At 44.0% G+C, this 25,773-nt stretch overlaps 2 protein-coding genes across 2 annotated transcripts; both read left to right on the plus strand.

The window, feature by feature from the left end:
* The first annotated feature begins 16,544 nt into the window (after window positions 1–16,544).
* LOC117833252 (lipase) lies at window positions 16,545–20,118 on the plus strand. The gene is made up of 10 exons (XM_034712681.2): window positions 16,545–16,710; window positions 17,415–17,494; window positions 17,763–17,828; window positions 17,936–17,983; window positions 18,074–18,141; window positions 18,361–18,433; window positions 18,531–18,692; window positions 19,204–19,398; window positions 19,513–19,601; window positions 19,687–20,118. Exons 1-10 carry the CDS (start codon window positions 16,614–16,616, stop codon window positions 19,874–19,876), a joined length of 1,068 nt encoding a protein of 355 aa, XP_034568572.1. The 5' UTR covers window positions 16,545–16,613; the 3' UTR covers window positions 19,877–20,118.
* Window positions 20,119–22,280: 2,162 nt separating this feature from the next.
* LOC117833253 (glutaredoxin-C10) lies at window positions 22,281–22,866 on the plus strand. The gene has a single exon (XM_034712682.2). It carries the CDS (start codon window positions 22,380–22,382, stop codon window positions 22,713–22,715), a length of 336 nt encoding a protein of 111 aa, XP_034568573.1. The 5' UTR covers window positions 22,281–22,379; the 3' UTR covers window positions 22,716–22,866.
* The last annotated feature ends 2,907 nt before the right edge of the window (window positions 22,867–25,773 follow it).

Raw genomic sequence — 25,773 nt, forward strand, 5'->3', positions numbered from 1 at the left:
TGTTCTGAATTATTTTGGCCAAACTGGGAAGTTGAGACTTCCAAGTCCCGAAAACCTTTCTCATGTTTTTGAATTTGGCTCCTATGTTCTTTGCCTTGTCGGAGCTGGGAAAAGGTGACACCCATCCTTGTTGGAGATTGAAAGGGAATTGATCATGCTCTAGCCAGTAGTTCTCAAAACGGTAGACATGTGGTGTTGGTAGGCTATTAGAGATCGACACAAGGCAAGGGATATGATCCGTTGAGTCCCTAGATAACGAGGAGGTAAAGGTGTTGGGATAAGTTATAATCCAAGAGATAGAGATAAAAAAAACCAGTCTAGTCTCTCCAGCAAGGGGTTGATTTGTTTGATGGACCAAGTGTACTTGCAACCTTTAAGTTGTATCTCTGTTAACCTAATCCTACTAATTGCTTCGTTGAAGAGAAGCATTTCCTGAACATTTCCTCCCAGGTTGTTTCTATCCTCTGGTTTCCTGAGAAGATTGAAGTCCCTAACTATTAGCCATTTTTCATCCTCAGGCATTTCTATCCATTTGAACCAATCTATAAAAGACATCTTCCCCTCTGGGGTGCAAGGAGCGTAAATATTAGTGAGGATCCACCTGTCTCCCAATAGCTTGCATTGTAGTTCAATGGAATGAGCAAAGTTGTTTTGGAAGATAGGCTCACCCTTGAGCTTGGAGCCATTCCATGATATTAGAGTGCCCCCTGAGTTACCAGTGGATGGGAGGAAGTCAAACAGATCTAGTTGGGGGTGGCAGAAATTCCGGACATATCTTGCGTCAAAAGATTCTCGTTTAGTCTCCTTTAGACAAACAATATTGCAGTTGGACTTAGAAATTTTACTTTTGATTGTGTTGCATCTTGTCTGGGAGTTGATGCCCCTAACATTCCAGGATAACATGTTCCAGGATCATTTCTGGTTCATTTGGAAAGGGTGTGTGCTTGGTAATACCTCACTACCGGCTCAACAAATAGTGTGAAAATAAGTGTGGAAAGGAGAATCCTTGAATTGAAAAGCCAAAAATGAGGGGATTAACCCCTCAGATTCTTTGAAGCAAGACAACCAAAATAAGGTAAATCCCACATTAACCTAACAGCAAAATAACTGTTCCTAGGAAGTTTAAACACCAACATAATATCATTTGCAACATAAAGATAAATGAAAGATAGTTGTCTTCACTAAAACAGACCAGATGCAAGATCCAACCATGTCCCAGATTATAGTACTTCTTGACTATATCACTGGCGTTGTCTGTTTTGGCCTGATATTTCTACACTTTCCCCTTGTGTGGAATATCCGTCGAGGCCTTTCCCTTTCCATCTCCAATGGTCTTCTGAGAGGCGGGCTTAGAGATTAATAGATCATCAGTGGTTCAGGCAGAGTCGATGCCACACACCTGCCCACCTAGGTCTTGAATGCTTGAAGAAGAGAGTGATGGTGGCGTTGCGTTGCAAGCGAGGCAGTTTCTATCCTGGCAAGTTTTTTTGTGAAATCCTCCACTTCTGTCTTTGAGCCTATTGCTTCTCCCGACGCTGGACTCAACTACCGGCACAGCCCTTGCTCCCAATCTGGCCCTAGATTTCTTTAGGGCCTTTTCTTCTTCTTGCTCAGGGTCTGATTCCTTCAGAGGAGAAGAAATACCGGTCTCCTCCTGCTCATTAAGACAAATAACTGGGCTGCTACTGGGGCACAAAGAGCGGATGGTGAAGGCCATCATGGCAGATAAATCAGCGTAGCTTAGTAATGCCTCCTAGACTCTGGAGGCTAGGAACTTCTTGGCCCAATCGAAGTGTTGGGGGATAGCAACATCACCATGAAGAAAGCGTCCCAATATGTTGGTATGTGAACCACCTGCTCAGGATATCCTACAGGAGAGAAAAACTGGGCCCAAAGCCTGTAGACATTTGGATTTTGACATGGAGCTGAGGCCCTGGGGGTGGTAATGTCCTTGATGCTAGGTCCATCTGTCAGAGGAACTGATTGTCTTAGTCTACCCAAGAGAAGGTCCAGGTCATGTGTGTTTGGTTGAACTAGGGTGAGGACTATGTTGACATTAAGATAAACCTGAAAAGGGGCCTCCTTGGCTTGATTTGGCAAAATGCCCTGCTGTCCTGGGGGATGGTAGGCAACCCCAGCACCACATCCTGATCCATCTCCATATCATTGAGCTAAGCCCCAGCCTGTTCTACATGGAAGTCCATATTTTGCCCCAATGGGGGACTGCAGCCACCACATCATCCAATGGCTCGGTGGGTCTTGCATGATAGCTTGTGGAACCCTTGCATTGTAGATCACCACTGGAAGAGGATAGTTGTCAGGAGCTGAAGAGCTCGAGGAGTTGGTTGGAGGAGACATGTTAAGGTGAAGATCCAATTCAACAGCTTGTTCCTCCTCATTATGCAGGGCCTTAGCTTCCTCCTAGAGAATATCCAAGAGTTCCTCATTATTGATCTTATCATCTTCTATCACATTTTCGGTCTCGAATATCAAGCACAGAATTGGCATTAATATTAGGGATGCCAGGATTGTCAAGATTTATCTACCCTTCTTAGTTGTCCAAGGCCATTGGCTGTGGGTGAGGAAAAGCTTGCACATTCTGTTGACCTTGTGGCTGGATGGCAGGGAATAAGAAATTATCATTCAGACCCCCTGGGCGATGTCTTCATCTTGAAGCTGGCCTCCCAAGATGTTTTGCTACAAAATTTCACACTGAACCATCCACGAGACTCCTTCATAATCATCCCCTTCAAATACGATGAGATAGTGGGGAGTGTCAATCAAGTCAGTGACGCTAGCTTTGATGATTACCCTAGATAATACATTATCCTTCTGCCATAGTATCATTCTCCCAAAAGACATGATGGAGTCCTCAATTTCTGCTGCAGAGCAACTGTCAGTTGGGAATCCAATTACCATGAGCCAGCATTCCTTGTTGAACCCCACACACCTCGCATTGGCACCTCTATTGTGTTGCACAAAAGAAAAACTAAGGCCTTGATGGAAATGCGGGCTGTGATATATCAGAGCATCCCTATCCAAGGGGCGGGCCATTCGCACATAAGGTTGCCCCCTACCAAATGGACATCTCTGCACTTCCTTTACTTCCAAGCCATAATCCCCAACAATAAGGTCCATAATAGAATGCCAGAGAGTGCCAAAGAGGACCTCACCAGGGGAGAGGTTGGCAACTATGACGATTGCTAGGTCTTCGCTTCTTGGGGTTGTCTGAGGAATGACCACTTGACCTGCTGCCTTTCTTGCACTATGACACGGTTGAAGCCTGGGAGCATCATCGGCTCTGGGTCAATATTGAGGAAAGCCGTCGTGTGCTCTTCTATGGAGTTCTCTTGGTGACAATGGAGAAAGCCCTCAAAAGTTGGGAGGGAACTTTTGTGAGGTAGGGGACGATAGTGGATCCGAAGGGGCAGGAGGGAGTGATGGCTGCATTTCCTCTCAGAAACTGCGACAAGTTATGAAGGCAGGTGAAGATCAGTGGGCCGCTTGGGCTAGGCCCAGCAACCGGGGGTGGGCTTGCCTTGAACCAAGTGCTGGAGCAATCCAGAGGCCAACCAGTAGTGGTGATGCCTGGGGAGAAGTTACAGCCAAAAGTTGTACCGCAGTGGTTAATAAACCTTTGGAGACCATGGTAAAGTATGCAATCATTAACAATATGTCCCCCTTGTTTGCAGTGCCAGCATATTATAAGATTTGTACAAGAGGATCTTAGGTGGTTGGGGCCTAGACACTAGGAACAGGAGAAACCCGGGTCAACTTGCAAAGCAAGCTGCTGAGGCACAAAACTTTTCAGCCCATGAACCGAGGGGAGCCTTCTGCCCAATTGATCTTGTTGGTTTGAAGATTTGAAATCCAGCCGTTGAAAGACCGACTTTCTGTTGTGACCCCAACTTCGGGAAGAAATCCTTTGAAATCTAGTCCTCAAAGAAGAATGATGATCCATGGGCAAAAAAGTCCTTTTTGGACCAATGGGAACCATATTTGCACCTGTGAGAGGATAATGATCCCCACCATCTAGGGTGGGATTTCCAGACTTAACCACATCAGCAAAAGAGGGAGAATTCCTCAGCCTCAGAGAAGAAAATTGGCTTAATGAATGCCCAGCAGATTGCAATGAATGACCTAAATGAAATCCAGAGGTCTCAGGGAGACTTTCACGTCCATTAATAGGGGCCAAGCAAAAACCAGAAGATCCAGGGTTTGAATACTGCACAAATTTACCCTTCCTGGGATGAACAAATTCCCACTGGAAAGAAGGTCTAGAGTCTTTTTTGGAGAAGGACAGAGCTCTAGCAAAGCCTGAGTTGTTATGCAGGAAGAAACCCAGATTGAAAGCATCACAAGAGAAGGTCTAGAGATCTAGGCAGAGAAAACCCACATGCTTCAAACACAAAGAAAACCTGAAGACTTGCTGATTCATCTGCGAAATATTGAACCTACGAGCGTCCCCTCCAAGGATGGCCTTGTCACACCCTAAAATTTTCGAATTTCAGGATGTGATTAAAAAGGAAAATTAAACAATGATTTTTTGATCATTTTAAAATTTTACCAACATTTATTTTTCTTTACAGGAAATTCAATATAGGAAAAATAATTGTTTGTTTTTCGGAATTAAACAAGGTTGTTGTGTGTCTGTGCATTCACACCGATACATCTTGATGTTTCTTGAATGAAAAAGTTTTAAAAATGTGTTTAGATGCTGTCCAAGTTTTTCTGAGAATTTTCCAGTTTTCCTGTAATTTATTCTCCTTTTCCCTGAGCTAAATCCAATTTTTGGATGGTTCCAAAATCCTTTTCTTGAGCTCCAAATATTTTATTTTTGTTCCTCATGTCTCTTTCTATCTATGGGTTTTTCCTAGAATTTTTGGGAGTTTCTAAATATTTTTCGTGCTCCAAAAACATTATCTAGAGTTTCTAGATTTGTTTTTGCACTGGAAATGTTTATTGAAATTCTAAATAAATCCTTTTCCATCGGGCCGGCCTTTTCTCCCGCACCGGCCCATCTCCTCTCACCGGCCCGGCCTGTTTCCTCTCCTCTCTTCCTTCTCTTTTCTATTCTTTTTTTTCCGGCATCGGCCTACCTCCCTTTTCTTTCCATCGGCTCGGCCCAGCTGCCCTCACCTGGCCAGGTCGGCCCATCAGCTCTCCCTCTCTCGCTCACACCGACAGGTGGGGCCCACCTGTCGGGCTCATCTTCAAGCTTCGGCCGGCCGTTCCCCTGCTGCAACCACGCCGCGCCACCTGGCATCCTGCGCCCGCTCGCCCTCCCGGCGACCCTCCATCCCTCGCGCGCCCCTCGTTTCCTCTCCCGAAACGGCCTCTCCACCACCGGGTCCCATTCATAACCGCCGCCCTTCCGTTTCCCCTCCGCTTCCTCTCCAGTAACAGACCCCCCACCAAGCCGCCATGAATGACCGACGCCCCTTTACTCCTCCACCAACGCCGCCTCAACTCCCTCCTCCGCCCCTATAAATTGAACGCCCAGACTCCGGTTTTCCCTGTTGCTTGTCTCGCCGGACTCCTCGTTCGCCCGCACCAAACTACCGCCACCGCCGCCGCCATTCTTGCTCGCTGCCGGCATGTTTTCGGGCGATGCCGTGCCCCTTCGCCGCCGGTTAGCAGGTGCAACATCACCTCGACGTCCTCCTCCTTTTGGCGCCGCTCGCCCGTGCCTCCGCCGTGCCGGAGCGCCATCAGCCACCGGCCAGGACCGCCCCTGTGCGCCGGCTGGGAAGAAATCATGAGCTTGAAGAAGAGATAAGGTGGCCGATGAAACCCCTGAAGAATCCTGTAAATCTCTAGCTTCCTCTTTGTGTCTTGCCACATTCATGCAAAACCCCTTAAACTTTTCAGTTTCATTCAATCTGATCCAAGCCTTGTCTTTTTGCAGATCTACCCTTGAACTTTCAGCTTCTCACAAGCCTGTACCCTGTTCCTTGGTAATCTTCCTTGCTAACCCTTGTAATCTACGGGTAATCGCGTTTTAGTCCTTGGAACCCTGTAGTTTTGACGTTTTAGCTCCGCTTTAATCCGTTCAAGTTGCGTAAGGTTCATAATAGCATAAAGTACACGTTAGTATTGTTGTTATCCTACATTTCATATCTTTTAAAATAAATTTAGTATTAATTTGATTAATGCCTAATAAACGTACGTCTTTCCTAAATAAAAGTCACCAAGAGTTATATACTATTTTTTATAATGAAAATTAATTTGATTAATGACTACTTTATAACCTTTCTAAATAAAAGCCAATTAGGATATACAACAATTTTTCATAAATAATGTTAACCTAATTAAGGCTTATCTACATGTTTCTTCCAATTAAAAGCTATTTAGAGGTAAACCTCACTTTTTATAAATCAAATTTAATTTGATTAATATTTATTTAATTTGCTTTCTAAATAAAAGCTACATAGGTTATCACTCGAATTTTCATAATGAAAAGTTAATTTGGCTAATATAAATATAAATGTGTTTTAATATAATATGCTTAGTTGAACTCGAAATATAAAGTTATACGCTTAGATGCTTTTACACGCTTCTTATAAAATTAAATGTTTAACTTTCTTAAATTGTACTTAAATATTTATAAATAAAATTTGACTAGGCTCTATATCGTCTTTCTCATATAAATAAATATAAATTGATTAATTCCAAATAGGATATTTCTCTAAAATAACCTATGTGCGTGTTTTATTTAATTAAAATGGACCAAGCATATAGTCTTTTTATTTCTTTGATAAATCAAATCCCTCGATAGTTCGTTTTAAGCGTTTCTTGCGTTTGCATGACCCTTAGATCGAGCCTTATCCTTTAGTACGCTGTTTTAAAGCCTTTCTTTTATTTTGGTGTATTGTTCTTAGTTGCTCTTGTTGTTTGTTGTCGATGTTTGCTTCGATAGAAGGATCGTCGTTCGAAGCTTTGAAGATAAAGAGTTTCAAGAAAGCAAGAACCGAAGAGCAATAAGAGTAACTTATCGTTGGAGAAAGGCAAGTGTCCCAAACCATCCTTTTACCTATGCTTTGTTCACAGTGTTATGATAATCTTAATTGGAACATGGAGAACCACCCAAGAAAACAGTACAACCACAACATCACATGGCTTTGATCTTAGCCGACTAATTAGGCATGTGGTTGACTAGTGGCCTTACTGAAAGGGCAAGGAGGGGGAAGGTGTCGGGGGTATGACCCGGAGCAGTAGCCTTCTAAGGTGCTGACTCATTACAACGGGTTGTGACCCACATCGCTACTGAAACTCTAGCGGGCTACTAGTTAGCTATGTGTCTTTGTAAAAGCTTTGTAGTGGACCCCCAGCCACTCACCAAAGGAAGTGTTTAAGGGCTTTGCAAACCCGGGCAATACGGGGAACACGAGTTGTGGGTAAAGTGTACAACCTCTGCAGAGTGTAAACTGATATATCAGCCATGCTCACGGTTATGAGCGGCTTGGACCCTCACATGATTAATTAAACTTGAAGATGGACTTAAATCATTAATTCTAGTTATTTCTTATGGTCTTGCTGAGTACCAACCATAAGTGTACTCACCCTTGCTTACTGCTGCTCAGAAGAAGAAGGTGTCGAAGTTCTGAAGATGGTGTTGAGTTCTAGGCATACGCAACCTCCAGTCGAGTGCCTGTGAAGTTTGGAGCCTTCGTTTCCAGAGTTTAAGCTGTGTTTCTCTGATAGTCTTGTAAGTTTTTTTGTATCTTTTTGTGTGATACTGTTACTGTTATTCACTAATGATGTCACTATATGTATGAAACTTGATCCTGACATAAATATAGGTAGCACTTGGTTTTGTTTTAAAACCAGGTGTGACAGAAGTGGTATCAGAGCTGTATCGACTGTAGGACGTAAGCCTAGATAGCACTGGTCGCTTTCTAAGGTCCGTTTTACCATAAAAACTCTTCCTACCTTATTCTTGACATTTGTGATGACTATTTTCACTCCTTGAACTAATTATCTACACCTTGATTGCTTAATTCTGATAAATATTGACTCTTAGTCTATTACCCCCACCTTATTTTGCTAAACCCTCAATCCTTATCTATTGATTTACTCCCTCTTTAAAAAAACCTTTTTTTGGCTACTCGCACCTTGATCAATTACCTTTCTTGTTTTCGTTAAATTCTCAACCCTTGTCTATTTATTCTTTCTCCTTGATGCTTTCTTGATCTTGATTATACATCTTCCTTGATGAATGACTTTCCCTATTCCAAGCATCTCACCCCTTTTGGTTTACTAGTGAAAATGCTTACACCTTACTCCTTGATATTTTGTGTTATTTCCTACTTATCCTTTTGTTTACTAGTGACAGGCCTTGAGACAAAGCCCAACACAGGCAGAGGTGAGCCTGAAATTGTTTCTGCTGAAGGAAACCACCATGCGGAAGCTCGGGCTCATCGAAGCCGAAGATGGAGTCACCTGAGAGCCCAAGAGGTCCAAGACCTTGGCCACGAAAGCTACACCATGACTGTAATCAAGGGATAGGGGACCCATGGAGCCTTACCAGGAGGCCAAGCGGGGAGACAGCGAGCTCTTAAGAACTAGAGGAGGTTTAGAGGTGAAGAAGGGGAGGGTCAAGCCAACACTCTTTCCTTAGTCTAGAGCATCTTGCACCTAGAACGTCGAGGAAGAAAGCCTTCTCCTTCCGGAAAGCTGCTTGTCGTCTTCAATGGAAACCCCAACATGGAGACATCGTGATCGTCTAAGGTAGGTAGGAGAGAGGAGAGGAAGAGGGTTAGAGGCGGTTGATGGTGGCCAGCGGGGCCGGAGTGGCCACCACTGGGAGGCTGTGGACGCCGGGACTGGAGTGGTCACCGGCGGAGGCAGAGCCCGCGCTCAGCTCTCAACCACAATTGTATTATACTGACTTTGGACAAATTGGTTGCCTACAAATAGGCCATCCCAATATGCACTTGTTACACATTTCTTCCTATAGCTGTAGGCTATGTATAGCTACCGACCCAGCTGCCTTGATCACCATGGCTGCCGCGATGCTCAAGATGGCCATTGCCAGCTTTCTGTTTAAATTTTCTTTGATTGTTCCCGTTGCCTTCAGTCGATCTTGGCACAAACTGGCTTCGATCTTCTTGCGAAATTAAAAGGCACCGAACTAACAAACGAAGATAAAGCAAGAGTTTCAAGACACATTCAATTCAATTCAATAATATCATGATATACTCCCTCCTTTGTTAAACGTTTGACTCCATTGACTGTTGGAATTGATGTTTGACCATTCAACATGGAATCTACTTGATGCTGTGGTTACCAGCTGATCAGCAGGAAACAAAAGTGTTGTTCCAGTCCACGCGTAGGCGCTATGTTTCAGGGAGTTGCTGTGCTGGGCCGGTTTGGGGTATTTTTGCATCTTCGTCCACGCACGACGTGTTGAAAGCCCATGGCTTCGGATGCCAAAAGGGAAAAAAAAGGAAAAAATTGTAAACCTATGAGGCCCAGCCAACGTGTTGAAGATCAATCAGTGCAGAAAACAAACCATCAAGATCGTTGTCTTTACTTGGCCAATTCTTTATAACGTGTTAATTAATCATTAAACTAAGCAAGTTTGCTTAGCTCAAGACTGGGAGGTTCTACTGGGAGGTTCCAGAACGCCAACATGTTTGTTTCATATTCTCGAGTCAGCTTCCCGGCTTCGGGCAGCCAGAAGCTGGAAAGCTGAAACAAACACTTCGCCAGAAGCCGGGAAGCTGAAACAAACACTTCTGTTGGACTGACCTTCAGAAAGCTAGAAAGCTAGCTTCAAAGGAAATGAACTGAAAGCTGAAAATCTAGCTTAGAGGAGTTTTTTCTAGCTTCTGGTGTGCTGAGAAAATAAAAATTTATTACAAAACCATTAACAAAATATCAACAATCAAAAAGTCAGCTTTCAAACAGTTAACTTTTCAGCCAAAAGTAAAAGCTCAAACAAACAGACCCTAACTCACCGCTGCTTAACCAACCTTCTGGAAGCCTGACCTCCACGTCACATTGTTGTTGTTTTTTTGATAGTGGCTTTGCCTTGTACGGCCGTGCTCTAATTTACGATCCGGACCAGTCAAAGCAAAACACACGCGCACACAAAAAGGATAACCCCACAAGGCAGCCAGCCACCGTTGACAAGCGCCATCGCGGGTCCTATGGCAAGTGGGCCCGCGCGGCAAAAGAGAGCGGGTCGTTTTCGCCTTGCGCCCCTCCACCTCTCCAACTATTGCCGAACTATGCCCCTGCCTCCCCTCTGTTGGATGCCCCTGCCGACTAGTTCGAGGGCTGATCCGCGAAACGCTAACCCGCGGGGCTAATCCCGTAATCTCCTCTATTGGACACGTGGCCGACTCTGATTGGGCAACAGCGGGTCAACTGTCAACTGTTGCGTAACTTCACGGAGCAGCCCTCGCCAAATTTCTTATTACTTTTTTCTTTTCTCTCTCTTTTTTTTCGTTTTTGCTTCCCCGTCGCCGTCACCTGCTTGCTTCTTCCTACCAGTACCTGTATCTCTCTCTCTCTCTCTCTCTCTCTCTCTCTCCTCCGGTGGTGGGGGCGGGCAGGGAGGCGACGGAGAGAGAGTGGGGGGGAGAGGGAGGAGGCGACGGCGATGGCTGCGAAGGGCGCGATGGCGGCGCTGCTGGTGCCGCTGCTCGTCGCGGCGCTCCTGGCATGCGTTTCTCCCCCTGGAGCGGCGGCGGTGGCGGCGGAGCAAGGAGGTGAGATGAATTTTTTTCCCCCCGTTTCAACCGCCGGTCCTCCTGGTTCGTCGTGCCGTCGCTGCGCCTGCGCGTGCGCGGCCCCTCGCGTGGTTCTGGACGGTTTCTTTCCTGCTTGCTTGGGAGGGGGTTCGGAGGAAGGAAAGCTGTTGGTGCGGGCGATTGGTTGCGGCGGATTGGATTAGATGAAGCAAAGCTCGGGGATTAGATGAACAGTTCGTAGTAATACCGACTGCAGAAGCAGCAGATTTCTTCCGGATGTGAGCATCGCCGGGGGCCACTGTAGATTGGGGGAAGTAAATCAGTAATGATAAGCTGCTACCTTTAGAGCAATGCTTGATGTTCTCAGTACGTCAAATGTTGACTGTTCGTAGGCGATGCAGAGCTTAAGCGAAGGTTGTGTGCTACCAGCCTACAACTTGCTTATTATCGCCTAGAGGCGGTGGTGCAGCATAGCGGTTGAGGTGCCGTAGTAAGGGGACTAGTTTCTTGCCTGCAGCATTGGGGATGCGAAACTATGCGATATTCTTGAATCGAGTAGCAGGTTATGCTTGTGTATGCTTCTGGAATTGGAAGCGCCATTGGATATCACAGCTTTTAGTTCCAGTCTCACATGTGGATTTCTTCCACTTCTGTAGATAGCTTTCACCAGTACTAAAGTGCCGGCTGGTTCGGCTTTTCTTTGCCAATGCAGTACTCAGGATGAAGCCTTGTGATGGTGGTTATCCTTATAATCGTACTCTTGCTCATATTCTTGTCGAATATGCATCTGCTGTAAGTTCCCCACTTCTTCCCTGGCAATCTTATTAATCCTGTTGACAACTTTGTAAATTTGCCCATAATTCCTCTTTGTTCTGCGATCTGCAATGGACTGATTTTGTGGCTACAAAACAGTAGGTGACTACTGAATAGTATCATGAACATCATTATCAACAATTTCAGTTTCCTGATCATTTGTGTGCTCCACCTACACGCTAACGTGTTGCTGCTCCTCATCAGAACTAACTGAAGAAACATTTGTTGACAATTTGTCATTAAATGTAACAGATTCATTGAAAACAATGCTCCTACTCATAAAAATCTTTTTAGTTTCAGGATTCCATAACTTATATCCTTTTACTCCAGAACCATAACAAAGAAATAGACACTAAATGGCTCTAGGTTCTAGCTTTCCATTATCAACATGAGCATAAGCAGTGCAACCAAAAACTCTCAACTGTGAATAATCAGCAGGCGTACCAGACCATACCTCAATGGGAGTTTTCTTATTGAGTGGGATAAAAGGCGACCTGTTTATCAAGTAACAAGCGGTGTTAGCAGCATCTGCCCAAAAACGCTTGTTCATACGAGCATTGGACAGCATGCAACGAGCCTTCGAGATTATGGTTCTATTCATGCGCTCAGCCACACCATTCTATTGAGGAGTGTATGGGATGGTGTGGTGCCTGACAATGCCTTCCTTCCTGCAGTAATCATTAAAAGCATCCGAACAGAATTCACCACCATCAGTACGAAGCAATTTTACCTTCTTTTCAGTTTGCCTTTCTATCATAACTTTCCGCTCCTTAAAAGCGGCAAAAATATCATCTTTATTTTTTAAAAAGTAAGGCCACACTTTTTCTAAAATAATCATCAATGATAGTAAGCATGTAACAAGCACCACCATGAGAGAGCTTACGAGATGGTCCCCACAAATCAGCATGTACATAATCAAGTGTACCTTTGCTGGTATGAATGGAGGCACTGAATTTTACCATCTTGTGCTTACTAAAAACACGGTGCTCATAGAACTTCATCTTACCCAAAGTGCAGCCATCCAGCGGGTCTCTCTTGATCAATTGTCATACCAAGTTCACTCATATGCACAAGACACATATGCCACATATTAGTCTTACTTAGTTCATAATTAGAAACAATAGCAGCAGTAATGGAACCATGTAAAGTACTTTCTCTAAGAACATATAACCTTGCAGAATTCATATCACCTATCATATAAATAAGAGAACATTTTGATACCTTACACACTCCACTTGAACTGGAGTGTTTGTACCCCTCGGAATCAAGTGTGCTGAGGGAGATGAGATTTCTGGCCATCCCTGGAATGTGTCTCACATCTTTCAGTGTGCTTATAATACCATCATGCATCTTGATCTAAACGGAGCCAATGCCTACAATCTCACGTGGGTTGTCATCTCCCATACGCACGACATCTCCACTCTGCACAGACTCGTAAGAATTGAACCAATTTCTGTTACAGCATATATGAAATGAGCATGTAGAATCAAGTATCCATTCATCATGACCAGCAACACAACCAGCAAAAGCAACAAGACAGTCTCCTGAATCGGAATTATCAGCACCGGAAACAACAAAAGCTTTACCATCACCATCGGATTTATTTTTCGATTGATACGTACCGTTTCTTTTCTCCTTATTCTGCAGCTTCCAACAATCATCAATGACATGAGTTTTTTTCTTACAATACCTGCAGAACAACTTGCCTCTGGATTTCAAACGACCTCTACCGTTCTGCCTCTTGTCTCGATTATAGTTGTTGTTATGGGTTTTCTGCTCGGACCTGCCTCTAACCTGCAATGCTTCACCCTTGGAGGACGATACATCAGACTGAACCATACCCTTCATCTTCTCCCTCGTTTGGAGAGCCTCATAAACTTCCGCAAGGGTTAGTTCATCACGGCTTAATAGTATGGTGTCTTGAAAATTTGCAAACAAACTAGGTAGTGAGCATAATAGTAGAAGACCTAAATCTTCATCATCATATTGTACCTCCATCGACACTAGGTCGGCAACGATCTCCTTAAAGATCGATAAGTGGTTCATCACCGAACCACCTTCTTGCAGGTTGTGCGTGAACAACTTCATCTTCACGTACATCTTACTGGTAAGATTCTTGGACACGCAGATCGATTCCAGCTTGAGCCAAAGCTTTGCGGCAGTTTTCTCCTACAGTACTTCTTTGCAAAATATCATTCGATAGATGAAGTTGAATCATAGACAGAGCCTTACGGTCCTTCCGCTTCTCATCAGCGGTCCATGACTCCTTCTTTCTTCTGAAACCATCCAGAACCTCATCAAGATCCGAAGATTGTGCCAGAATTGCCCGCATCTTGACTTGCCACAGCGAAAATCTCATCTTGTAGTTCAGCAGCGGTAGATCAAACTTCATCGATGGAACCCTAATCAGAAACAAGGCTCTGATGCCACTTGTTACAAACGATAGGCAATATAAATGACGAAGAATAGAAGATCCAACACAGGAGACACGAGATTTAACGTGTAAAACCTTTCCAAGAAGGAAGAGAAAAAACAACAGGCGCCAGCCAGCAAATCTTCACTATATCGGGTGAGGTTATAAACGCTAGAGATTTACAACTTGGGATACCCTAACCTAGGGTGCCTTTCCATATAGTAGTCTATGGTGCATCTTTTCCATGAGGGAGGTGGTCCGTATATGTAAGGAGGAAAACCCTCCACACCCTCGTCTATTGGCAATACGAAACTAATAGATGGTGTAGTCCCCCTTAACGCTAATGGGCCGCTTTGCTTCGGCCCAAACCTACCGGCGAAGGACCTCGCTTTGCTCTGTCTGAAGTCGGTATTTATCTGTATATTACTGAATTTGAATCATAACTCAACACAAGATGCACTTCTCTACCCATGCATCTTTTCCTATAGCTACAGACCCAGCTGCCTTGATCACCGTGCATGGCTGCCACGATGCTCAAGATGGCCATTGTCAGCTTTCTGTTTAAATTTTCTTTGATTGTTCCCGTGTTGCCTTCAGTCGATCTTGGCACAAACTGGCTTCTTTTTGCGAAAATTAAGGGGGTGTTTGGATCCACGAGCTAAAGTTTAGTCCGTGTCACATCGAATATTCGGAGGCTAATTAGGAGGACTAAATATGAGTTAATTATAAAACTAATTACACAAATGGAGGCTAAACGACGAGACGAATCTATTAAGCCTAATTAATCCATCATTAGCAAATGATTACTGTAGCAACGTACTGTCAAATTTATGGACTAATTAGGCTTAATAGATTCGTCTCACCGTTTAGCCTCTATTTGTGCAATGGGCTTTGTAAATAGTCTATGTTTAATACTCCTAATATCTAAACATTCGATGTGACAGGGTTAAAGTTTAGCCGGGGATCCAAACGGAACCTACCCAACTAATAACAAACAAAGATAAAAGCAAGAGTTTCAAGGCACATTCAATTCATTGTACTACTTTATCAGTCTGTCTGTCCGTCTGTCATAATGTATGCAAACATGTATGGAATCTACTTTACCAGCTGCTGATCAGCAGGAAACAAAAGTGATGTTCCAGTCCATGCGTAGGCGCTATGTTTCAGTAGTCACCCTGCTGGGAGTCGCTGGGAAATGCTCTGCTGGGCCGGGCTGAGCTGGGGCATTTTTGCATCTTCTTCGTCCACGCACGCCCGTGTTGAAAGCCCATGGCTTCGGAAGCCCATCGTCTGCCAGAAGCAAAAACTGTAAACCTGTAAGGCCCAGCCAACGTGTTGAAGATCAAGATGGTCTCTTTACGTGGCCAATTCTTTACAACGTGTTAATTAATCATTAAACTAATCAAGTTTGCTTGGCTCAAGACTGGGAACGCCAATCTAACTCACTGCTGCTTAACCAACCTTCTGGAAGCCTCACCTCCACGTCTACATTGTTTTTTCAATAGTGGGTTTGCCTTGTACGGCCGTTCTCTCTGATGTGTTCTTAAATATATTACACGGTCGACTTAGTTAACTAAAGTGCAATGTGTATCATTATGTCTATTATCAAATATCCTCGGGTGTTTGGTTCTTTAGAACCTTCTAAAATTTTTGTCACATCGAATGTTTAGATACTAATTAAAAGTGTTAAATATAGACTAATTGCAAAACCAATTGCACAGATGGAGGTTAATTTGTGAGATGAATTTATTAAGCCTATTTAGTCCATGATTTGACAATGTGATGCTACAGTAAATATGTGCTAAGGATGGATTAAATAGGCTTAATAGATTCATCTCGCGAATTAGCCTCCGTATGTGTAATTAGTTTTATAATTAGCTCATGTTTGATCCTCCTAATTAGCCTCCGAATATTCGATGTGACATGAATTTTAGTTCGGACTAAAGATCCAAACACCCTCTTAACTTGTAGGTTTATCTATGTAAAAAATATAAATCTATGTAAAAAATATTTATAGAAAACTAAATACAAACGAATAAAAAAAGTCAACGGTGTCGTGCGTTAAAAAACGGAGGGAGTACGATTCTCCCGAGCTTCTCAACTCCGGATCAGTCAAAGCCAAACGCACACGCACACAAAGGATAACCCCACAAGGCAGAGCCAGCCACCGTTGACGAGCGCCATCGCCGGCCCCCGTGCCTATGGCAAGTGGGCCTGCGCGCGCGCAGTCCGACGGCAGAGCGAGCGGGTCGTTTTCGCCTTGCGCCCCCTCCACCTCTCCAACTATTGCCGAACTAGGCCCCTGCCTGCCTCTCCCCTCTGTTGGATTGGATACTCGGATCACCCCTCTCCCTGATATCCGACTAGTTCGAGGGCTGATCCGCGAAACGGCTAACCCGCGGCGGGGCTAATCCCGTAATCCCCTCTCTTGGACACGTGGCGGACTCTGATTGGGCAACGGAAGCACCCAACCGCGGGAGCCGTCCGGGTCAAGTCAACTGTCAACTGTTGCGTAACTTCACGGAACAGCCCTCGACAAATTTCTTATTACTTTTTTCTTTTCTCTCTGTTTTTTTTTTCGTTTTTGTTTTCCCGTCGCCGTCTCCTGCTTGCTTCTTCCTACCAGTACCTGTATCTCTCTCTCTCTCTCTCCTCCGGTGGTGGGGGCGGGCAGGGAGGCGACGGCGATGGCTGCGAAGGGCGCGATGGCGGCGTTGCTCGTCGCGGCGCTCCTGGCATGCGCTTCTCCCCCTGGAGCGGCGGCTGCGGCGGTGGAGCAAGGAGGTGAGACGAATTCCCTCCACCCCCCCCCCCCCCCCCCCCCCCCCCCCCGCGTTTCAACCGCCGTCCTCCTGGTTCGTCGTGCCGTCGCTGCGCCTGCGCGTGCGCGGCCCTCGCGTGGTTCTGGACGGTTTCTTTCCTGGTTGCTTTGGAGGAAAGCTGTTGGTGCGGGCGATTGGTTGCGGCGGATTGGATTAGATGAAGTAAAGCTCGGGGATTAGATGAACAGTTCGTAGTAATACCGACTGCAGAAGCAGCAGATTTCTTCCGGATGTGAGCATCGCCTGGGGGCACTGTAGATTGGGGGAAGTAAATCAGTAATGATAAGCTGCTACCTTTAGAGCAATGCTTGATGTTCTCAGTACGTCAAATGTTGACTGTTCGTAGGCGATGCAGAGCTTAAGCGAAGGTTGTGTGCTACCAGCCTACAACTTGCTTATTATCGCCTAGAGGCGGTGGTGCAGCATAGCGGTTGAGGTGCCGTAGTAAGGGGACTAGTTTCTTGCCTGCAGCATTGGGGATGCGAAACTATGCGATATTCTTGAATCGAGTAGCAGGTTATGCTTGTGTATGCTTCTGGAATTGGAAGCGCCATTGGATATCACAGCTTTTAGTTCCAGTCTCACATGTGGATTTCTTCCACTTCTGTAGAGCTATTTCACCAGTACTAAAGTGCCGGCTGGTTCGGCTTTTCTTTGCCAATGCAGTACTCAGGATGAAGCCTTGTGATGGTGGTTATCCTTATAATCGTACTCTTGCTCATATTCTTGTCGAATATGCATCTGCTGTAAGTTCCCCACTTCTTCCCTGGCAATCTTATTAATCCTGTTGACAACTTTGTAAATTTGCCCAAACCTCCTATTGTCCTTGCCTAGCTAGACAATTTCTGTGTTCAAACTTTCTTCCTGGCCCCTTTCTTTTTAAGAAAAACTTTGAAACTCCTTTCAACACCATGCCATTCACCGCCTATTCTATGCAGCATATTCAGTCGCTAATCTCTATCATATATCCAAATGCTTCTTTCTATAGACTTGGCTTATGTAAATGCATTTCAGGTGTATACATCTGACCTAACATCACTTTTCACATGGACCTGTCCAAGGTGCAAAGGTCACACAAAGGTAACTCGCTTATGAATCGATAATGTTTGTTCTAGTTCTGTTTGTACAAGATGTTCTACATGTTCCTTGGCATCTAATTGTCTGTTTCTTTTTCATTATTGATGCAGGGTTTTGAGGTGATAGAGGTCATTGTAGATGTGGAGAACTGTTTACAGGTTAGTTATTATTTTACTGTTTCAGGTCTTCTTATTCTTGCAGTGTTTGACGAAACCCTATGTTCAATTGCTTATTAAAAAATTCTGCAGGCATTTGTTGGAGTTGCCCCTGACCCACGATCCATAATCATTGCATTTAGAGGCACTCAACAACACAGGTACATAAATTGCTCTGTTATGCGTAGCATATTAGTGACCAAGACTTGTACTGTATGAATATATGTTCTCAGTCATCATCCTTTTATCCTTGCTAATTGACTATATGTTTCAATTTCAGCTCATAAAATTGTTTTTCTTATATAACTTAATCATACGCGAATTACGAGCATTCAATTTTTGTATCTCTTTGACTGGCTGCCTTGGAATTTTACTTGCAGTGTCTCCAATTGGATTGAAGATCTCTTTTGGAAGCAGCTCGATGTGACTTATCCAGGCATGCCAGATGCAATGGTAACACCACTAGTATATTTTTTTTTGTTTGTTTTTACAGTTCTTATTGAACTAGCTATAACTCTTGGTTGCTTGCTGTGTATGTCTCTTGTTGCAGGTCCATCATGGATTTTATACTGCATATTATAATACAACTCTGCGACATGAGATCTTGAAATCTATTCAATGGGCAAGGAAAACATATGGAAAACTACCCATAAATGTTGTGGGTCACTCCATGGGAGGGGCGTTAGCTTCATTCTGTGCCCTTGATCTTTCTGTATGTACTTTTAGGCCATCTGGGTACTTTTGGTTCCTTTATGAGCAGCTATGTACGCAAACCAATTTCATCCAACTACACCATTAAAAACAGCTAAATTTCTTTTTGTGAATGAAGTTATTTCATATGTCATATACTTCCTTCAATTGGAAATATAAGTGCATTTGGACATAATTACGGTCTCCAATAGACATTTTGACTAGCAATATCTATAAAAATGTACTATCTCAAATGGAAAGAGTAATATATCATGAAATTATTTTTTATATATTATAACGAATCTAGTAATGTTTCTCTCATATTGTCCATCTGTATAAAAAATTACTCATTCATAGTCAGGTAAAAAATTGACTTAGGACAAACCTAGATGGGCTTATATTTCTGATCAGAGGAAGTATGCCCTATGAACCTAGGATTGAACCTATGCTTCTTACCTGATATGATTGCTTGTATATTAATGTATATGCAGGTTGCTGACTTCAATAAGCTAATATCTTCTTTTCTTTTACAGGTTAAGTTTGGATCACAGGAAGTTGAGCTCATGACTTTTGGACAGCCTCGGATAGGCAATCCTGCTTTTGCTGCATACTTTGGTGCTCAAGTTCCAAGAACAATCCGCGTGACCCATCAGAATGATATTGTGCCACATTTACCACCGTACTATTATTACCTAGGTGAATGGACATATCACCACTTTGCTAGAGAGGTATGCAAAAGATTTTTGACAAAAATGCATCTGTATGCTGAATATGCTGGAGGTTTTTTTTTTTCCCAGACTACTCTTACGCCATCCATTTCCTCTGCATTTGCTTCCCATCAGGTTTGGCTTCATGTGATCATAGATGGAAATGTGGTTACCAGAAATGAGACAGTCTGTGATGATTCCGGTGAGGACCCAACCTGCAGCAGGTATCTATCTGCCTAACATGGCCTTACAATTTTGGACATTTATGTTCTTCTGTGTGCTGCTCATTGATTGCTTTTGCTTGAACAGGTCGGTCTATGGAATAAGTGTGGCAGATCATCTTGAGTACTATGGCGTCACACTGCATTCCGATTCAAGGGGAACTTGTCAATTTGTGATGGGTGCAGCCAACTCAGTATACAGCTACATTCGTGAAGTTGATGGAACCATCATCTTGTCAAGATATGCGCAAGAACCACATGCCCTAGAATCCATGTGACTTTGTATGCCACGAAACACACCCCTGTACAGTATTTTATTTTCATTTGTGTACAGCTCATGAAATACTGGGCCCTCCCGGAGCTCTCCTGAGGATAAGCAGAGGCTCACCTTTTAAACGTGCCCCTTTTGCTCAAGTGAGAACTGTACATGTAAGCTCCATAACATTGTATGCACGCTTCGATGATGTACATAAAAAAAATATATGACAGGCTTAAGTAATGGAAATGTTTGATGGTGCCACTTGTTTGGTTTTTTTTTTTCACTTATTGTGATACGACCTGAGATATATCCAGATTCTCTCAGCATTTCACCTCACCTTTACCGTCGTTTCAGATACTCTTGCAGATCAAAGAATGTAGCCCCTTGGACACCTTAATTGATGCATAAAAATTATAACAGGCTTTATTAATGGAATTGTTTGATGGTAACACTTATTTCATATTTTGCTCACTGTAATTGTATCTGAGATATTTCTATATTTTCTCTCAGCATTGCTGAACTGAGAATTGTACATGTAATCTTGATACCATTGTTTGTGCGCTTTGATTGATTGCATATACAAATATATATATATATATATATATATATACACATATATATATGTATATATATATATATATATAAAAGAGACTTATGTGATGGATTTGATGGTACCCCTTATTTGAAAATATATATAATATGATATCTTCGTAACATTGTGCAACAGACTGACAAAATCATCACCTATTGTGATTCTACTTGAGATATTTCCAAAAAAAAATTCTTTCTTCATTGCCCCTCACCTTTACTTTCGTTTCAGATATGCTTTTGCAGATCATAGAATGTAGCCCCTTGCATACATGAGGAGCCAGGAACTGATCAAGCTCAGGAAGGAATCTCAAGATGCAAAGTTCCACACATGGTCCGCACTGCGAGGACAGATCTTGAGGATAAGGATACATGTCTATCCAGATATTCTCCATTGTCGTCTGCTTGTTCCAGAGGTTTGCATCATATACAAGAGAAGATGTGAAGATGCATCGCGGCTTATCAACGGTGACTGTTCCATAGCATCATTTAAACAGCATGCTCTTGCTGATATGCAATGCAAGGTTCTGCTGCGTCTTGCTGATAAGGATGATGCGGCTTGTTAAAGGTGGAAGTCTTCAGAGAGAACCAGACATAGCAAATTGGGTGTCTGACTGAAGATTTGTTCACTAAGAATCGTGTGAAACTGTTCAGAAGCAACGTGAGAATGCAAATGGGGCAGATTCTGGCGCCACGGATAAGGTCAGAAGAGAGACTGACTGTGGATGATGAAAGTCGTCAGAGATAACAAGACATTGCAAAATGGGTGTCTGACTGAAGATTCATTCACTAAGAATGGTGAAACTATTCAGAAGCAACTTGAGAATGCAAATGGGCAGATTCTGACGCTACGGACAAGGTCAGAAGAGAGAGTGACTGTGTGAGGGGGACTGAATGAGACCGTAGGCTCTCTGTCTGAAGATGCCATTCTGTACCTGAAGAACAGGGGCTTGATCCCTCCAATACAAAGTGGTTGTTCTTAGCCGGAGGAATCAGATCCTGCTGTCATACTGTCATGTGACGAAGCGTCGCCGTGTTGTTGTCGGCACTTTTGTTTGTTCTATGGACTTCTGTACTTAACACTCGGACTCAAAAGGTCTGAACTCTCAAGTTAGCAGTGATGCAGGCCAGCATTCAGACTTTCACAGAACTGAAGAACACTACAACTACTAGGTAAAGGAAATGACATACATTGCATCAGAAGTTTTCTGTGATTACAAGGTTCAGAATTCAGACTCTATATACACAAAGCAGAGAAAAATTTTACTGTTCTCATTGTTCTGTTTTTGAGCTTCTCAACCATGTCTTACTAGTATGTTAACGTGTGTACTTGATCAGTATCGGAATCTGTAAGTGCATACATATACTCTCAAGATTGTATGATTATAAATTGTGACTGAACAATTTATTTCTACCCTAAAGAAAATCCACAAATATACGTTTGTGTATAGTCCTATCCTCATTTGAAAAGATCCATTTGTTTTTTCAGATTTTAGCATTGGAATTTCGGCATGAGGTCAACTCGTGTTATGAGAAAAGATTCTAGTGCTCCAAGGCCCTCATGCATGAACACACACACACGGATTCTTATCCAAAACTAGCTATCCAATCCTTAACTGGCCTGCACTCTACCAGAAGAATCATTTTTCAGTTACACATGAACCAAATCTAGCTATATATGTTCCATATGCACATAAAAGAATATAAGATGCTTAGAAAATGCTATGATTTCATTCGCAAAAAAAATGAAAATGCTATGATATGGTTGTCAAGAATCCACTGCAGATAGGCACACGTACCGACATCTTTTTCTAGCCTATAAAAGGAAGCCATGGCCAGCACCAAGAAACCACACCAGCCAACTTTTGCAGACCATCTACAACTCTAAGGAGAGACGAGTCTAGAACCTTCCGGGGCACCACACCATTGAAGTGATGGACCGCGTGGCGAGGCTGGTGTCGGAGCGGACGGTGGTGGTGTTCACGGCGAGCAACTGCAGCTGGTGCAACGTCGTGACGTCGCTGCTGGACAGCCTGGGCGTGCACGCCGCCGTGCACGATCTGGACAGGGACCCCCGGGGCCGGGAGATGGAGCGGGAGCTCGCCAGGAGGCTCGGCGGCGGCGCCGGGCGCGGTGGCAGCACACCGACCGTGCCGGCGGTGTTCGTAGGCGGCGACCTCGTCGGCGGGATTAACAGGGTCCTGGCGCTGCACCTCAGCGACGAGCTCGTGCGCATGCTCAGGAACGCCGGCGCGATCTGCCCATGCTAGAATAGTGAAGTCAACCGTGACAATTGCTCGAAAATAATGGAGGGAGTAACTAAACCTCTGTAATTATTCTTCTCGTTTGAATTTAGATATAACCGCTAATAGTATGTTGCTATGCAATTATGCAGTTAATATCAAATTGAATTGTGTGTAATGAATTAATCTGCTGAATGCGGATACGAGAAACAGTCGTTGACCCAACTCCTCAAGAATCAAGAGGTGATACGTTGCCCTTGAGATGGTCGAGGGGATCAACGTTTGAGCTACTGGTTTGGACAAATTTTGACTGAAATTTTAAAATCTAAATGAATTCGTCCCAAAAATTTCCGGCACTGCCAAAATTCAAAGGCAATCTGCACAGTGGAGTCGGCAGCCCGGCAGCACACCACATAGAGCATCGAACAGCACAAATTCCATCGACTGAAACTAATTCAAGGCCTTCACGCCTTCATTACACCATCAACCGAACACAAGTTCAGTAGACTCTAGTCAGCGCAGCGACCAGTGACAAACTCACAAACAATGACTGAAACCGTAAAGGCAAAGGCAGATTGACACCACAAAGGAATTTCAGCATTTCCATTATGCAATAGTGCATTTCTACTCATCTAATCATCTCTGGAATCAGAAGAATCAGAAATGTGCATCAAGCTGCCAATCATCACGCATCAGACCTGAGTTTCTTCTTCCTAGGTCACCTCTTCCTTTTTTTTCTTGTGGTCGTGAGTTCGTGACATCGATGCTCCAGTGGCTGTGATGCTCCAGCTCCATCTTGTCCACTTTCATGAACTTCCTTTTCTTCTGCATTTGCAATTGGTACAGTCCAAAGTAACCAGCTCCAGAAGAACATCATTTATTTCCTTCTCTATGGGATCTCTGCTCCTGTTCTCATTCTTTTGCCTTAGTTTGGAGTTAAATGCACAAAATGCAAGATCCCTCATCCTACCATGAAGTAATAGATGAAATAATGGGCTTCGCCCATTTCAATTTCAGAAATTCCAAATAAATCTCAAAAGCCCATGTGGGAATGAGCAAGTGGTTGAAGTGGTGCAAACCTTTAGTCCCACATTGCTAGTGGAAGAGAAGGATGGCCAACATAAATATGGAGGTTGTCTTCACTCCTCCAAGCTATGTGTGTGGGGAGAGAAGGAAAGCTCCACACGCGCACGCTCGCTCGCCGCACCACACAGGGCGAAGGGCGCGGGCGTGTGACACCTGCGTGAATGGTCGACCGAAATCCGGCCTCCAACCTTGCGGTGGCGAGCAAACGGGAGAGCAGGTCTCCGAAACCTCTCGCTCTTGTGATCCTACACGGGGAGAGGGCAAATAAGGTTTTTGGAAGCGCTCCGCGCGACTGCTCAAGGTCTTCACCATGGCTTGTCCTTCGTCCAAGTCTGGCGTTGTGGGCGTACCATCATCTTCGACGTCGTCTGTTGCGCTCCATCCGCAACACCGTCATCGTTCCGTCAGCACCGCTTGTCATCACGGCTGCACCTGCTAAGTACGTACGTCGTGATCCAATCTGTTATTTCAGCATGTTTTCTAAGATCATGAAGTTGTGCACCTGCACCGCTTGCCAAGAAGAAGAATAAGTCTAAGATGAACTGCTACACTTGTGGTGAGCTTGGACACTTCTCTAAGCATTGTCCAAATCATGCAGACCGCAAGGGCAAAAGGGCCAATGGGTCTAAGTATGTCGACATGGTGACCATAGGCAACACTGGAGATGGGTACGGTAATCTACCTACTGTTCTTTCAGTTTTTCATTCCACTAGTTGGTGGTTTGATACGGGTGCCAATGTTCATGTGTGTGCTGACATCTCCATGTTTTCCTCTTACCAGGTCACCCAGGATTTCTCCGTGCTAATGGGGAATGGGTCACATGCTACTGTTCATGGTGTTGGTACGGTAGATCTGAAGTTTACTTCGGAATTTCTCTGTGCTGATGGGGAATGGGTCACATGCTGTTGTTCATGGTATTGGTACGGTAGATCTAAAGTTACTTCGGGGAAGATCGTGCAACTGAGGAACGTGCATCATGTCCCTACCATCAACAAGAGTCTTGTGAGCGGGTCGGTCCCGTGCAAGGACGGGTTTAAGGTAGTGTTAGAGTCCAATAAATTAGTCATGTCAAAACATGGACAATTCGTTGGTAAAGGCTATGAGTGCGGAGGCTTGTTCTGCTTTTCCCTTGCAGACTTCTGTAATAAGTCCGTGAACCATATTTGCGGCAACGTTAGTGTGATGCGAGTACTTGGCATTCACGTTTGTGCCATATTAATTTTTGTTTAATGTCTCGGCTTTCCAGCATGTGTTTAATTCCAAACCTCACCATTGACAAAGGTTCTAAGTGCCATAGTTGTGTGCAATCGAAGCAACCTCGGAAGCCTCACAAGGCGGCTGAGGAGAGACACTTGGCACCTCTAGAACTCATACATTCTGATATGTGCGAGATGAATGGTGTGTTGACAAAAGGTGGAAAAAGATACTTCATGACATTGATTGATGATGTGACTAGATTTTTCTATGTTTACTTGTTGCAAACTAAGGATGAAGCATTAGACTACTTTAAAATTTATAAGGCTGAGGTTGAGAATCAACTTGAGAGAAAGATCAAGTGTCTAAGGCCTGATCATGGTGGTGAGTATTTTCCAAAAATCTTTGATGAATTCTGTGAGGAACATGGTATTATTCATGAGAGGACACCTCCCTATTCGCTCGAGTCCAACGGGGTTGCTGAGAGGAAAAACCACACACTGACTGACTTAGTTAATTCCATGTTAGATACTACCAGTTTATCTAAGGTATGGTGGGGAGACTCTATTGACTTCATGTCATGTCCCGAATAGAGTTCCGAACAAGAATAAAGATCAAACTTCATATAAGATGTGGATCGGGAGAAAACCGTCACTTTCTTATTTGCGTACTTGGGGCTGCTTGGCGAAAGTCAATGTACCCATTCCGAAGAAGCGCAAGTTAGGACCTAAGACAATAGATTGTGTCTTTCTAGGATATGCTCAAAGGAGCATTGCTTATAGATTTTTAGTGGTTAAATCTGAGA

This window comes from Setaria viridis, chromosome 8 (genome assembly GCF_005286985.2).
Source record: "Setaria viridis chromosome 8, Setaria_viridis_v4.0, whole genome shotgun sequence".
Taxonomy (NCBI): domain Eukaryota; kingdom Viridiplantae; phylum Streptophyta; class Magnoliopsida; order Poales; family Poaceae; genus Setaria; species Setaria viridis.

Coding starts and splice junctions, on each gene's coding strand:
- LOC117833253 (XM_034712682.2), top strand. CDS start 22,380: ATGGACCGCGTGGCGAGGCTGGTGTCGGAGCGGACGGTGGTGGTGTTC.
- LOC117833252 (XM_034712681.2), top strand. CDS start 16,614: ATGGCTGCGAAGGGCGCGATGGCGGCGTTGCTCGTCGCGGCGCTCCTG. Junction 17,495..17,762: donor TTGTCGAATATGCATCTGCT/GTAAGTTCCCCA, acceptor AATGCATTTCAG/GTGTATACATCTGACCTAAC. Junction 19,602..19,686: donor GAGGACCCAACCTGCAGCAG/GTATCTATCTGC, acceptor TTGCTTGAACAG/GTCGGTCTATGGAATAAGTG.